The sequence below is a fragment of the Alexandromys fortis genome, unplaced genomic scaffold (genome assembly GCF_014885135.2).
Source record: "Alexandromys fortis isolate MF-2015 unplaced genomic scaffold, M_Fortis_MF-2015_v1.1 scaffold_1, whole genome shotgun sequence".
Lineage (NCBI taxonomy): Eukaryota > Metazoa > Chordata > Mammalia > Rodentia > Cricetidae > Alexandromys > Alexandromys fortis.
In genome coordinates, this window is record NW_026067927.1 from 18,699,390 (window position 1) to 18,712,143 (window position 12,754).

General features: G+C 41.4%; 1 protein-coding gene across 1 annotated transcript in view; it reads left to right on the plus strand.

Moving 5' to 3' along the window:
- LOC126502498 (uncharacterized) overlaps positions 1-6,017 on the plus strand; it is a 214,021-nt gene extending 208,004 nt beyond the window's left edge. The window contains exons 4-5 of the mRNA XM_050143531.1: positions 1,145-1,205; positions 5,431-6,017. Of these exons, the coding sequence (XP_049999488.1) occupies positions 1,145-1,205; positions 5,431-5,741 (372 nt within the window). The 3' untranslated portion in view covers positions 5,742-6,017. The remainder of the gene's footprint in view (positions 1-1,144; positions 1,206-5,430) is intronic.
- The last annotated feature ends 6,737 nt before the right edge of the window (positions 6,018-12,754 follow it).

Consider the following 12,754-nt stretch of genomic DNA (forward strand, 5'->3'; position numbering starts at 1 on the left):
ATAATTGATTAATGGTGTGTTGAGATTTATGGGAAAACTGTGGTGTATATTATTATATTTAATTATGTAAACACATGAATTCTCAAGGGTAAAGAAAAATTTTAAAAAGCAGTAAACACCTTTCTAAATGTGGTTGGCAAACAATCTCCAGCCAACAGCAAAATTCAGTCTGAAGCCATGGGCTGCTGTATGCTTACAGTGACTGATTTACATTCCGGTTCTTTAAGTACTTAACAATGCAAATTCTCCTGTCTTTATAGCCATCGGGGGACATTTAACACATCGCAGCAGCAATTGCTTACTAAATATCAGGTATGGGATGTTCGAGGAAGGCATTTTATAATAAGATAGCACCACAGGCAGCTTTGAAGGCGTGAGAAGTGTGTTACAGTGAACGTCGTGAGAATTCACACTGCTATAAGAGGGAAACTGGGGGCTGGAGAGGTGGCTCAGTGGTTAGAAGCATTTGCTGATCTCGTAGAGGACCTGATCTTGTGGAACCTTCAGTTCCCGGCAACTACATGGCGGGTTCTGTTCAGTTCTAAGGGATTCCGTGTTCTCTATTGGCTTCCACATGCTCCTGCGCACATGTGGTACATATAAACTCATGTAGACACACACACACACACCATCTGATTATACACTCAAATGTATACTCTATGTTTGCATGAGCATATATTTATACATGTGTTTACATGTGTGTAGGTACAGGGCATATGGGCATCATCTGGTCATATAATAAAAATTGTGAAGTTGTGTTACAACTGGACAGATACTCAGCAATGTAGGTCTCAACCAAGGTCAGAGGGAACATTCTGTATTTTGAAGGACAGGGATAAAATCAAATCTTGAAATGAAGTGTCTCACTTTTTTTTAAAAAAAAAATTATGGCAATTATTTTTTTTTTTTGGAACAGAAGTGGTAAGTGAGGAATGTAATGTATGACATAAAAATGTGTGTGTATGTGTAGCTGTGTGTGTATTTATGTGTGTATGTCTGTGTGCATGTGTGTGTATGTGTATGCATGCCTTATCCTTACATTTTGAAGTTTGTTATTTATTCATGCATGTGTGTATAATCATGTGTGCATCATTATACTTTAAAGGTTTATTATTTGTTTATCTGTTTGTGTGTATGTGTGTAGGTACCCATGGAAGCAAGAAGAGCGTATCGGATCGTTGATTTCCCTGGAACTGGAATTATAGGTAATTGTGAGTCACCCAGTACAGCTGCTGGGAATCAAACTCAGGTCCCCTGGACGAGCAGTAAGCACTCTTTTCTGCCTGCCTATCTCTCCTATATCCCTACACTTCAGTGGGGGATGGGGTGGAGGGGAAGGTAGAAGGAGTGGGAGGAAGGCAGTATGCATTCCCTTTTCCCTTGTTTCTTTTTTCTTCTTTGTCTTCTATCTCCTGACTTTGTCTCTGATTCCCTGGCCTTTGTCCCTCTGGGGCGAATAAATCTTTGTGCTGAGAACTTAGTCCTTGGGTGCTTTGTGCCCATACCGGTCCTTTTAGTGCCATTCATAAAATAACTTCAAATCAGACTCAAAAGGAAGTCTGAGGACAATTTCACTTAAAGTTTGAGAAACCAACAACCAAAGCAAACGCTAAAAGAACCCCCCAAAGCAAACCAAAACAACTAACCAACCAAACAAAACCAATAGGACAGGTGAGCTGAATATTCTAGGAGCTACCAGGAGGATGAGGGTGGAGAAACGGCCGTGCTTTTAAAGCCAGGCATGGAGGTCAGAGAAACAGTGAAAGCCTGGAGTGTCAGAGAAAGCACACACAGACTTTTGTCTAGTATCTGAAAATGATGAAAGAGAAGGGAAAGGGAAAACATGCTTAGCGCCAGGGTCATAAGTTTGAGTTCAGAGGGCACCAGATCCCAGGACCTTGTGTCCTAGGACAAAGGATTACACTGGGGATATGTGGTTAGAAAAATAAATAGAGACAGCTTGCTAAGAAAGAGAAGCCTGCTAGCGAGATGGCTCGGTGCTTGGTGGTTCTGTCTCTGAGCCTGAGAACCCGAGCTCTGACCCTGGGTGGGACCCATGTTAGGGGACAGCCTTACCTGTGTAACTGCCACATTTGATCTATGTCATCTAGAATCTAGATTCTAGATCCTTCTGTTCACCGTAGAAAAGATTCTCCTGGGATGCACCTGGGTGACCTTTCCTCATTTGAGGGAGAAGAGTCACCGCAGCTGAAGTCAAATTAAGCATAAAGAAGTGGCCAGAGGAAAGAAGCGTGTTTTGTTTCATCAAATGCAAATGACTATGCCGAATCTGCTGTTGAAGAAAGAGCCAGGGCTCTTACAGGTCCTTGGACCCCCACCTGCACAAGCCACGTTACCACGTGCACCATCCTCAACCATGAATACATGTAGGAAAACAGCAGCAAGGAAAAGCGCTCCCCTAAATGGGAGGAGGCTGGTGAGCTAAGGATGAGCTCCCGAAGCACCAGGCTATTAGGTGGATAACCCTTTGTAGAGACTTGACCTAGCACCCGCCATTTTCATGACTGTAGAGTTCGCCTTCACTGTTTGGCACCTGCTTGGTTTCTCAGATGAAGCCCAAGTGGAGGAGGGTTTCCTGTCTTTTATCATCCGGCTTCTTCAATGTGTCCATCTTGAATTTTCAGGCTCCTGCCTCTACATTACCCTTCATACTGCGACACCGACACATTGGTACTCTAGGGAGACCTTACCGGTAGCTTAAGGAATGTGAAACTAGAGTTTATCAGATGTAAAAATAGATAAGGCTGTGAAGGAAGGAACATGGTAACAGAAGGCGGAGATTACATGCTGGACATTCATTTATTCCTCCACTCATTCGTTCAGTTACTGTAGACACTGTGTGCCCTGGATACCTACTGGATGTCCACTACAGTGGCGATTTTGGTGAGCCGTTAACTGCATAATGAGGAACTAAGAGAGTAGACAAATAAACACAGGTCCATGTAGATTCCCCAAACGATAAATGCTGTCTAAGTTTCTCAAAGAATGTATGAGACATGATTCTTGTCTAGCAAAGATTTGTATACTTAGAGCAGTAGCTGATGGTTGCATTTCTATATGGAAGATGGGGACTTCTCTTATTATTAGTGGCAGATGCGCAGCTATTTTAAATTACAATCGCCCCTTCTTCTCTATCACCACCATCACCACCGGGTCTTAATTTCAGAGATGGTGGTAATTTCCCCCAAATTATAATCCTGCAGCCTAGAAACAGCGGTTATTAAACCTATTGCTTTGTTCCTTATTCCATTTCCTAATAAAGAGTGTTTTTACAAAACTTGTAAGGAAGCCAAACAAACAGGATTTTCCCTCCTGGTAGGTCTGCATGCATAATTGCTACATTTTCTGTTCTCTGCCTACATCCTTTTGTTCACTGCAGAAAAGATTCTCTTTGGGCAGGCCCGTGCGAACTTTCTTCTATTGAGGAAGAGGGACATTACAGCTGGAAGTCAAATTAAACATAAATAAGTGAACAGAAGCCAAGAAGAAAGAGACATGATGTGTTAAAAAGTTGGAATAGTTATTACGAATCTGCTGTGTTGGAGATAATGGTGGGAACGTTATTCATCCTTTAATCTGTTTAGCTCTTATGTGGGCACTTTCACTAAAATTTTGTTAACAAGATAAAAATCTCATTAAGGAGCTTCTGTGGTTTCTCAGTTTTAAAATGGAAACTTCTATCTTGACTTCAAAGAAGTTTGGGAACAATTTTGATGATAAGGCATTATTCGTTGCATTTCTGGACCTGGAGTCCAGATTTCTTCTGTTGTATTGGCCAGATTGTTAGCACTCCATTCTGTTTGCTGTTTCATATAGAGAACTCCAGGCCAGGCAGGATGGTGCACAAGGAGTCGAAAGCAGGAGGATGGCTCTGAGCATGAGGGTATCCTTTTCTACATAGTGAATTTCAGACTAGTCATGACTGCATAGTAAGACCCTAAAAACAAACAAACAAGCATACACACACACACACAGCCAGGAGCCCAAAACAAAGCAAAAATAGAATTCCTAAGTCGATACATCGTTGAGACTAATCAAGTCTCTTGTTTCTTAGTGTCTCATTACGAGTCTCCACATGACACTAGATGATGTTCTGGGCTAACCAAGGGTTACCTGCCCCTATAGAGCAGAACTCAGTGTGAACAGACTTACTGGGACAGGGGTTTCCGGAGAACCACAGGTGCCAATCATTCTTGTTGTTCGGACTTAGAAAAACGGCCAAATTTCTTTTGAATACATTTCACTGAAAATGGTAAAGTTCTAATAGAAAGTCTAAATTAAAATCTACAAAGCTTATAACTCCTCTGGGACTATGGGCTTAAATTGGATTCAAACACCTGGAAAGATGTTTGTTACTGTAGTTAATGTCGATACTGGTGGGTAGTAGCTAAGTATGTTTACGTGCTTGGACTTGCTGGTCTTTGCTCTTGGGCTGGAACCTTCTGAGTTGGGACAATTGTCTTCTCATTTACACGAATATTACTCTTTATTTACCGTACTCCCTCACTACCGGCTAGCAGAGCGCAAGGTCTAGCGCCAGTGTCTTTTGAGGGCAAGCTGCTCTAAAGGCCACGATCAGTAGATGGACACAGATTGTTCATCCTTGAAAGACCTCGATGCTGAAGTCACTTTGCTGTCTTCGCGAACACGCCCCAGAAGGAAGCAAACCTTATTTTTTTTTACTCTAGGTTCCTTGAGAAGGAAGCCTGCCTTGATTTCTTTCCTTGAAATTCCAGCAAGATGTCAGCTTCCACATCTCTTTATTACCTCCCCAGTAGCATTCTCCCTGTGGTCCGCCATCCCCTGTAGACAGGATGCTGGACTATGTGGTGACTCTGCCCTATTACACAGCCTTAGAGATACGGTTCAAGTATTCAGATCATCTGTGGTAGTCTTCACAAACATTTATCTTTGAATATGCTATAGAATCAAAGGTAAGTGTTTGCCTCTTAGAAGCGAGTATAACATAAATTAGAAACAAAGAGAATATTCTTTTGCAAGGAAGTTTAGAATTAAAAAATATACCCACTTAGGTTTTAATTTCTTTTGTTTGAAGTTTTGTGTGTGTGTGTGTGTGTGTGTGTCTGTGTTTCCGAGGCAGGGTTCCTCTGTATTTTGTTTGTGTGTTTTGTGTGGATATGTGAATAAGATACATGTGAGTGTGAATGACCACGGAGGCCAGAAGAGGGCATTGGATTGCGTTGGAGCTGGAGTTATAGGGGGTAGCGAGTCACTGGATGCGGGTTCTGGGAATTGCGTTCAGGTCCTCTGCAAGAGCAGCAAGTGCGCTTAACCATGGGGCCCTCTCTCCAGCCTGATTTTTAATTTTTCAATGATCTTAATTACGTGTGGCTCTCCTGCTATGATAAAGGTCATATGAGTACTTTTTTTTTTCTTTTGCTGCTCTAGGTACCAGTTGTCCTGTAGATGGCTTCCCTCTGTCTGAGGTCATGGCTGGAGCCCCATGCTCTCATCTGCTTGCGTGTCTCCTAAGCTCCACTCCTGTGGCCGCTGCCGTCATTTCCCTGGCACCATCTGTAGACTGGTATTTTGTGGAGGGCTTTGTATGGATTCCAAGTAAGAATTCGGCTTATTTAGTTAAGAGAAAAAGAAAGAAACTGATCAATTCCTATTCTGGTCCACTCCCCCGGCCCCGTTTCCTCCCACTCACCCTCATGCGGAGATATTCCTACAGCTTTGAAACAGAATCGAGCTTCTAGGCTTCACAATTAAGTTTCAGCCAAAAATTGCACCTACCAGAATGCTTGCAATACTAATAGTTGTGAGAAATAAGACACTTGATTAAAAGGCGGCACACTTGTCTGTATCTTTAATGTGCATTCCTAATGAGTCCTAGCAGGAGGCTGATTCACATGAAAACGCACAATTAGCCCATCCGAGTTTAACACACAATTATCTACACCCAGGCCCCCTCCTCATTACCATCTGAATGCACTGTTTTCTTTGGCGCTTCGTGCAGGAAACAAATCCCTATATATGGCACAGCGGTTCCAAATTCCTATTTATCTGCACTTGCCCTTTAGACAAAAGGCCCAAACAACGTGCTCTTTGATGCATTAATTTTCAATCTCTGACTAGTTCTGAAATTGTAACATGACTCGCTCCCCTTTTCCAGGGGACTCAAGTCAACAGAGAGTGCCAAGAGGTTTGATTGTTATACTGACTGGAGGAGCGCCATCCTTCCCGGTGAACTCTAGCTCAAACCTGCTTGAAAGCTGTTGAAACGCAATCCAGGATCGCTTGGATATGATGTCACTACCACACATGGCCCCTTACTCTCTAGAGTTTTGAACTGGGAGACTAACTAGATTTCTGAAATAAAACCCAAGAGAATGAAAGTTTCATTTAATTCTCATCCTGGATCCTCTTTGACCTTTCATTAGCTGTCCACATTTCAGTTATGCCACGCCCCCACAGTCCTGCCTACTGCCCTAATACGCCAAATTCCATTTCTGAAGCTGGAAAGGCGCTGAGTCTGCTTCAGGGTATATATGGTAGGCAGCTCTTAACTGCCTGCAAAATCAGCTCCAGGGGCTCTGACTCCCTCTTCCGGGTCTCTGAGGGCACCAGCACACACATGTGCACACACCTACACCCAGACATGTAATTAAACATTTTTAAAAAGTAGATTAGAACTATGTAAACGTTAAATAATTCCTTTCCTTTTTTTCTCATTTCACGTACCACTTATAGTTGACCTTCAAGAGAGTTAAAGGAGAAAATGTTTGTTTTTCTTATGAATAACAGCCAAATTTTACTTTTGTGGGTACATGTGCAGGTATCCACATCCATACACATGCATGTGGAGGCCAGAGACCAGTGACCTATGTCCAGTTGTTCCTCTGTTGTTCTTTACCTTATTTTTGGAAATGAAATCAATTGCGGAACCCAGACATCACTGATTGGCTAGAAAGATTTGCCAAAGAGCTTTGTCCTCTTGAGATTTTAGGCACGAGCTGTCAGGCTTGGCTTTTGTTGTTGTTGTTGTTGTTGTTCAGGAGATCTGAACTCAGGGCTTCATGTTCGTGCAGCAAGCCCTTAACCCTCAGAACCATATTCCTAACCCTGTAGTTTTTGTTTTTGGTAAGTGAATTGATAGGGCATTATGAAGCACTGAGTAATCTTAGGACTATTTGAATGAGAGGAATTCTGCAAATTGATACAGTAAAATAGACATATTTGACACATGATGTACAAATAGGTAAAACTATTACGTGTCGTTTGTTCATGCTGGGAATAATTTGCTAAGCACAAGAAGAAAAAGACAAGGACCTGAGCTATTTCTACTCCGTAACTTGCCTGCTAATAATTATTTCCTCAATTTCTGCCCATGCCAGAATTCCTTTCTGATTTTTGGCATCATCTATAAGAATGCTGTAGTAATGCTGTCTGTGCCCCGTACATTGCAAAGCATGTAGCACTATGTACAAGATCATTGAGGCTGCAGCACATAAAATCAATGAGAAAGGCACATGTTTATACATTTGAGGAATATTGTGAACTAGATCTAAAAATATAGCTTAATAAAATATACTGAAAATAAGGTCAAAAGAGTAAATACTTCAGAATAAATTAAAAAATAAAGCGTAAAAATTTTATGCTGTTAACTACAGGGTTGGGGATATATCTCAGTGGTAGAGTGCATGGCTAGCATGTATAAGGCTCAGTCTGAATATTAGTGTTTTGGGTACACCCCCCCCCACACTCACACACACACACCATCCCCCAGGGGAACAACTCCTTCCCAAGCCCCAGACCAATTAAAGCAATCAAATAAAACGTATAAGACATGTCTAAAAGAAATTAAAGCGGATCCAAATAAATAAAAAGTTTATCCACGTTTATTGCTTTGGAGATTTACTATTATTAAGATGATGATCTAGTCCCTATCTGATGTACATATCTAGAAGAATGGCCACAAAAATACCATGTGATTTCTTTTGTGCAATCCTAAAATTCATATGGAAATGTAGGGGAGCCCAGAGAACAAAAACATCTTTGGGGGGAAAAAATAAAACAAAGATGGAAGAATCATGAATCACGTATGTACTTGAAAGCTTATCAGTGAGCAAAGAGGGGCCCTAGCATCATGATGCCATGATACCATGCTTGGGCTTAGTCAGAAGGCTAAGAAGTGATAGATTTGACACAGATATATAGACCAATGAAGAAAATAGAGAGACCTAAAATAAGCCTCTAGGTCTACATTCTATTGATTTAAATTTTCTATTTTTTTTATCTATGACTTTATTTTTGCTTATGTATGTGTGCATGCATGGATGTGTATTCCCATGAGTGCGGATGCACGTGTGTATGTATATGTATGAGCATACACGTGTGAACGGAGGCCCAAGGATGATGCCTTTAGTCTTTATCAGTTGTTTATGCATTGTGGCGGAATCTCTTGGTGAACACGGACCTAGCCATTTCAACTAGTCTGGCTGGCCAGTGTGCTCTGGCGGTTCCTGTCTCTCCCTTCTCTGTGCTGGGATTACAGGCAGGTGGCCTCACCCCTCCAGATTTTCATGTGTGCTCTGAGGATCTGAATCCAGTCCTCATGCTTGCGCAGTAAGCACTTCACCCTCTGAGACATCTTCCTGGCCCCTATGTACTAAAAAATACAAGCAAGAGAAGTTGGACCTTTTGAAAATTACATACTTTGTGTTTCAAGGACACAATTAAGGAAGATGAGCTGTATAACGTAGAAAATATTTGAGAATCACAACCTAACAAATGGTTATTCTGAATATATAAATACCTTTAAATTGAAATACAGAATTCTAATTGTGGAATTCACTATAGAAGTAAGTAAGCATTTCTGTAAAAAAAAAATAGTACAAGGAACTGAAGATGCCAGGAAAAGATGCTCAGTGTCATTGATAGAGAAATGTGGAGAAAGTCAATGACATACCACTTCCCAGCATCGACCCAAAGGGCGACACCTCAGGTATAATAAGAGGTGTGAGCAAGAATGTGAACCAACATCCATTGCTGGTGGGATTATAGAATGATACACCTGTTTAAGAAGGTAGTTTAACAATGTCTTAAAATGAAGGTGCCATATGATCCAGTATTTTAACTCCCATGTATCAAGAGAAACGAAGATATTTGTCCACACACAACCTGTCACCAAGTTCCCTCCTGAAATGGAAACAACCTATCCATTGAAGTCTGTATAAGCAAAATTGGGCATATCCAGGGAATGAGAATTTTCAGCATTAAAATAAGTGAAGTACATATACATATCACAGCTCGACAAGTCTAAAAAAGCATTATAATAAGTTAAAGGAGCCTGTCATACACAAAAAAATCACATGCTATATAATCTCACATACAAAATGTCTACAAAAGACAAATCTGTAGAGATAAAAAATATATCAGTGGCTGTACAGAGCTGGAGGAAGTAGAGTGGATAGGAGATGGATGCTAATGGACACGAAAGCTCATTTTAGGAAGGATAAAGATATTCTCAAATGGGGCTGGAGAGATGATGCAGTTGTTCAGAGTACTTGCTGCTCTTCCAGAGGACTGGAGCTTGGTTCCCAGTACTCAGGTGGCTCACTAGCACCTGCAACTTCTGCTTCAGAAGATCTAATACCACTTTCTTGTTTCTATGGGCATTTGCACACACACACACACACACACATCTAAAACAGAAACAAAAGAAAGTCTTTGGAACAATTCTAAACTTAGGTTGCAGTCACTGTTATACAATTCTAAATATATTAGAAAAATGGTATCATATGTTTTAAAAGGGTAAGATTTATGGCATGCCAATTGTACTTCAATAAAGCTCTTAAAAAGACCACAAGAATCTATCCAAGTGTTTGGCACACAACAATTGTTCTATAACTATACAATTGATACTTCATTTTGTTGCTCTGTGTCAATGGTTCTCAACCTTCCTGATGCTGTGACCCTTTAATACAGTTCCTAATGTTGTGGTGATCCCAACCATAAAATTATTTTCATTGCTACTGCATAACTGTACTTTTGCTGCTGTTGTGAATCATAGTGCAAATATCTGTGTTTTCTGATGGTCTTGGATGACCCCTTTGACAGGTCGTTCAACCCACGAAAGGGCAGGACTCACAGGTTGAGAACTGCTACTCTACGCAAACCGACAATATCCATTGTGTATGGAGTGTGCATCACTTTTCTGAGCCGTGAACACACAGAAGAACCTGGGACTGGAGAAATGTCAGCTCCCCTGCTGTCCTCTTGGGCGAGGAGAAGAAAAGTGAACAAAAACACGGCTGAAAAACTGTGATGGACAGTTCCTGGCAATGGGCCAGTTTAGGAAGGGTGCTCAGAGAAATCTTGCCAAAGAAATGGTTGCTACTTTTAAGAAGACTTCCTTGCTACAATTAGAGTGAGTTTTTTTTTCCTTTAAAATTCTTGACAGCACAGAAGTCTTCACATGTTCAATACAAGAGTGAAAGTGAGCTTTGTGGGGTGAAGACCATAATAAACCCAATAGTGGGTATTTTTAGAGCCATGAGATATTGCTGAAAGGTAGACATTAGACAAGAGAAGGCTACAAAAGGTGTTAAGGAATCTGGGCTGGGAAGACAGCTCAACAGATAACCGAGTGTGCAGATCTGAGTACCCACATAAAGCCTGGGCATGGCAGTACAATACTGGGTGGGAGGTGCCAAGAGAAGAGGGTCACTGGAGTTCGTTGATCAGTCAGTCTAGCTTAGTTGGTGAGTTCCAGGTCCTGTGAGAGACATTGTCTCAAAAACAAGGTGAGGAGCTACTGAGGAACACACCTGATATTCTACCCTCTTCAGACTCGAAATAACTACCACACTACACATGGACACACACATAAACATGTAGCACGAACACACACATATGAGAGAGAGAGAGAGATCTTAAGTAGGATCCGTATTTTCTATTCAAATTCTTAACAGATTCAAAAGTAAGTAAAAAAAATGACTGGAAGTGGAGGCTATGATTCTGCCTTTATTTTTGACAAATTGATATTTCTATTGGAACTTGCATTGAGGAGTATGTGTTCCCTAATACTGACTTTCTAAACCAGGTTAAGTGGCATACTCAACTGCAAACATTGTAAACCACCAAAGGACTTTCCACAGACCAGATCATCTGTGAAGCAGGAGGAAGACCTAATACAGGGTCTACCAGAGAATGTGGGTGGGGTACAGGTGTGAGATCAGAAGAGCCCTAAAGTGGGGTGAATGACCACATAGAACACCAGATGCTACTGTGAAAAGCCGTGTAGTGCTTCAGTCCTTAAGAGTTCTGAGAGGGGTCTCGTGTCACAGAACTTTTTCTGAATATTTCGTGATTAATAGAGCCAACTCTTACACAATTCAAGAAAGAGAGTGAAGAGGTTGAAACTGTCTTAAAACTTATGAGCAGCACCAAAAATTATAGATCTTGGTCCAGGATTTAAAAGTAACTTTTAACATCAACCGCAGCGTATCGCTCTGGATGAATATTATTTTTGTGCTGGGAAAGACTAGTTAACTCATTGGCCATGTAACTTGGTTGTCCATGGACTCTAATCAGAAAACTGTACAGTGAGACTCCAGAGCAGTGGTTCTCAGCCTGTGAGTTGTGACGTCATTGGGAGGGACCGCATATCAGAGATCTAGCATATTAGATATTGACACTAACATTGATAACAGTAGCAAAATTACAGTTACGGAATAGTGATGAAATAATTTTATGGTTGGGGGTCATGACAGCATGAAGAATTATTTATTAAAGGGTCACAACATCAGGAAGATTGAGAACTACTGCTTTAGAGGATAAATGTGAGGGACAGTAGGATTGAGACCAGGTCTGATAAAAGGAACTTTGACACAGTTCACATGTATGTTCATACTGTAGGTTTCCACCAGGTGTAAAGGAAAATTCTGAGTTTAGAAAGGGTAAGAAAAGACATAATTAAAATTCAAGAATAGGGAACGTGACTTAAAAACTTTTTATTTGAGCCGGGCGGTGGTGGCGCATGCCTTTAATCCCAGCACTCAGGAGGCAGAGGCGGGCGGATCTCTGAAGGTTCGAGGCCAGCCTGGTCTACAAGAGCTAGTTCCGGGACAGGCACCAAAGCTACAGCGAAACCCTGTTTTGAAAAACCAAAAAAAAATATTTGTATTTCTTAGAATTTTCATAAACATATGTTGTGTGATGCCATTCTCAGGGAGATGTGGACAAATATCTAGTCACTCCAGACAGGGAACTGATGACAGGTAAGGACAGTACCAAAGTCCAACTTGGTGACCCAAAGACAATTATTGGGGTTGTTTATATTAATATGGGTGATGGGTTACCCACAGAAGCAAAAAATGACTCCAAGACAGCTACATCATTAAACCCACCCTAGCAAGACTGACAGCTCACAAGGCTGGAAACCTGAAACTCACTGCACAGTATATAGGTGGCGCAACAGATTAGAGGGGTACTCTTTCAGGCAGTTCGGGGTCTGAGCTTCTTGCAAGCAGCCCATCTTGTCTCTATGTCTTCTTGGCTGCCAGGCTTGTCTGAGAGTGTCTTTCAGCAGTTTTTTACTGCTTATATATGCTTGAGGAAGGAGTGTCTTCATGAATCTGCTCAGTTTCAGGGACTTCCTGAAGTCTTTAGGCTGTTCACTTCCTAATAGGAGCATCCCTGCAGAGTGGATATTTCACCATTCCTTAGGATGGTCTATTGTTTCACCCCTTTTCTCACACCCTGTATC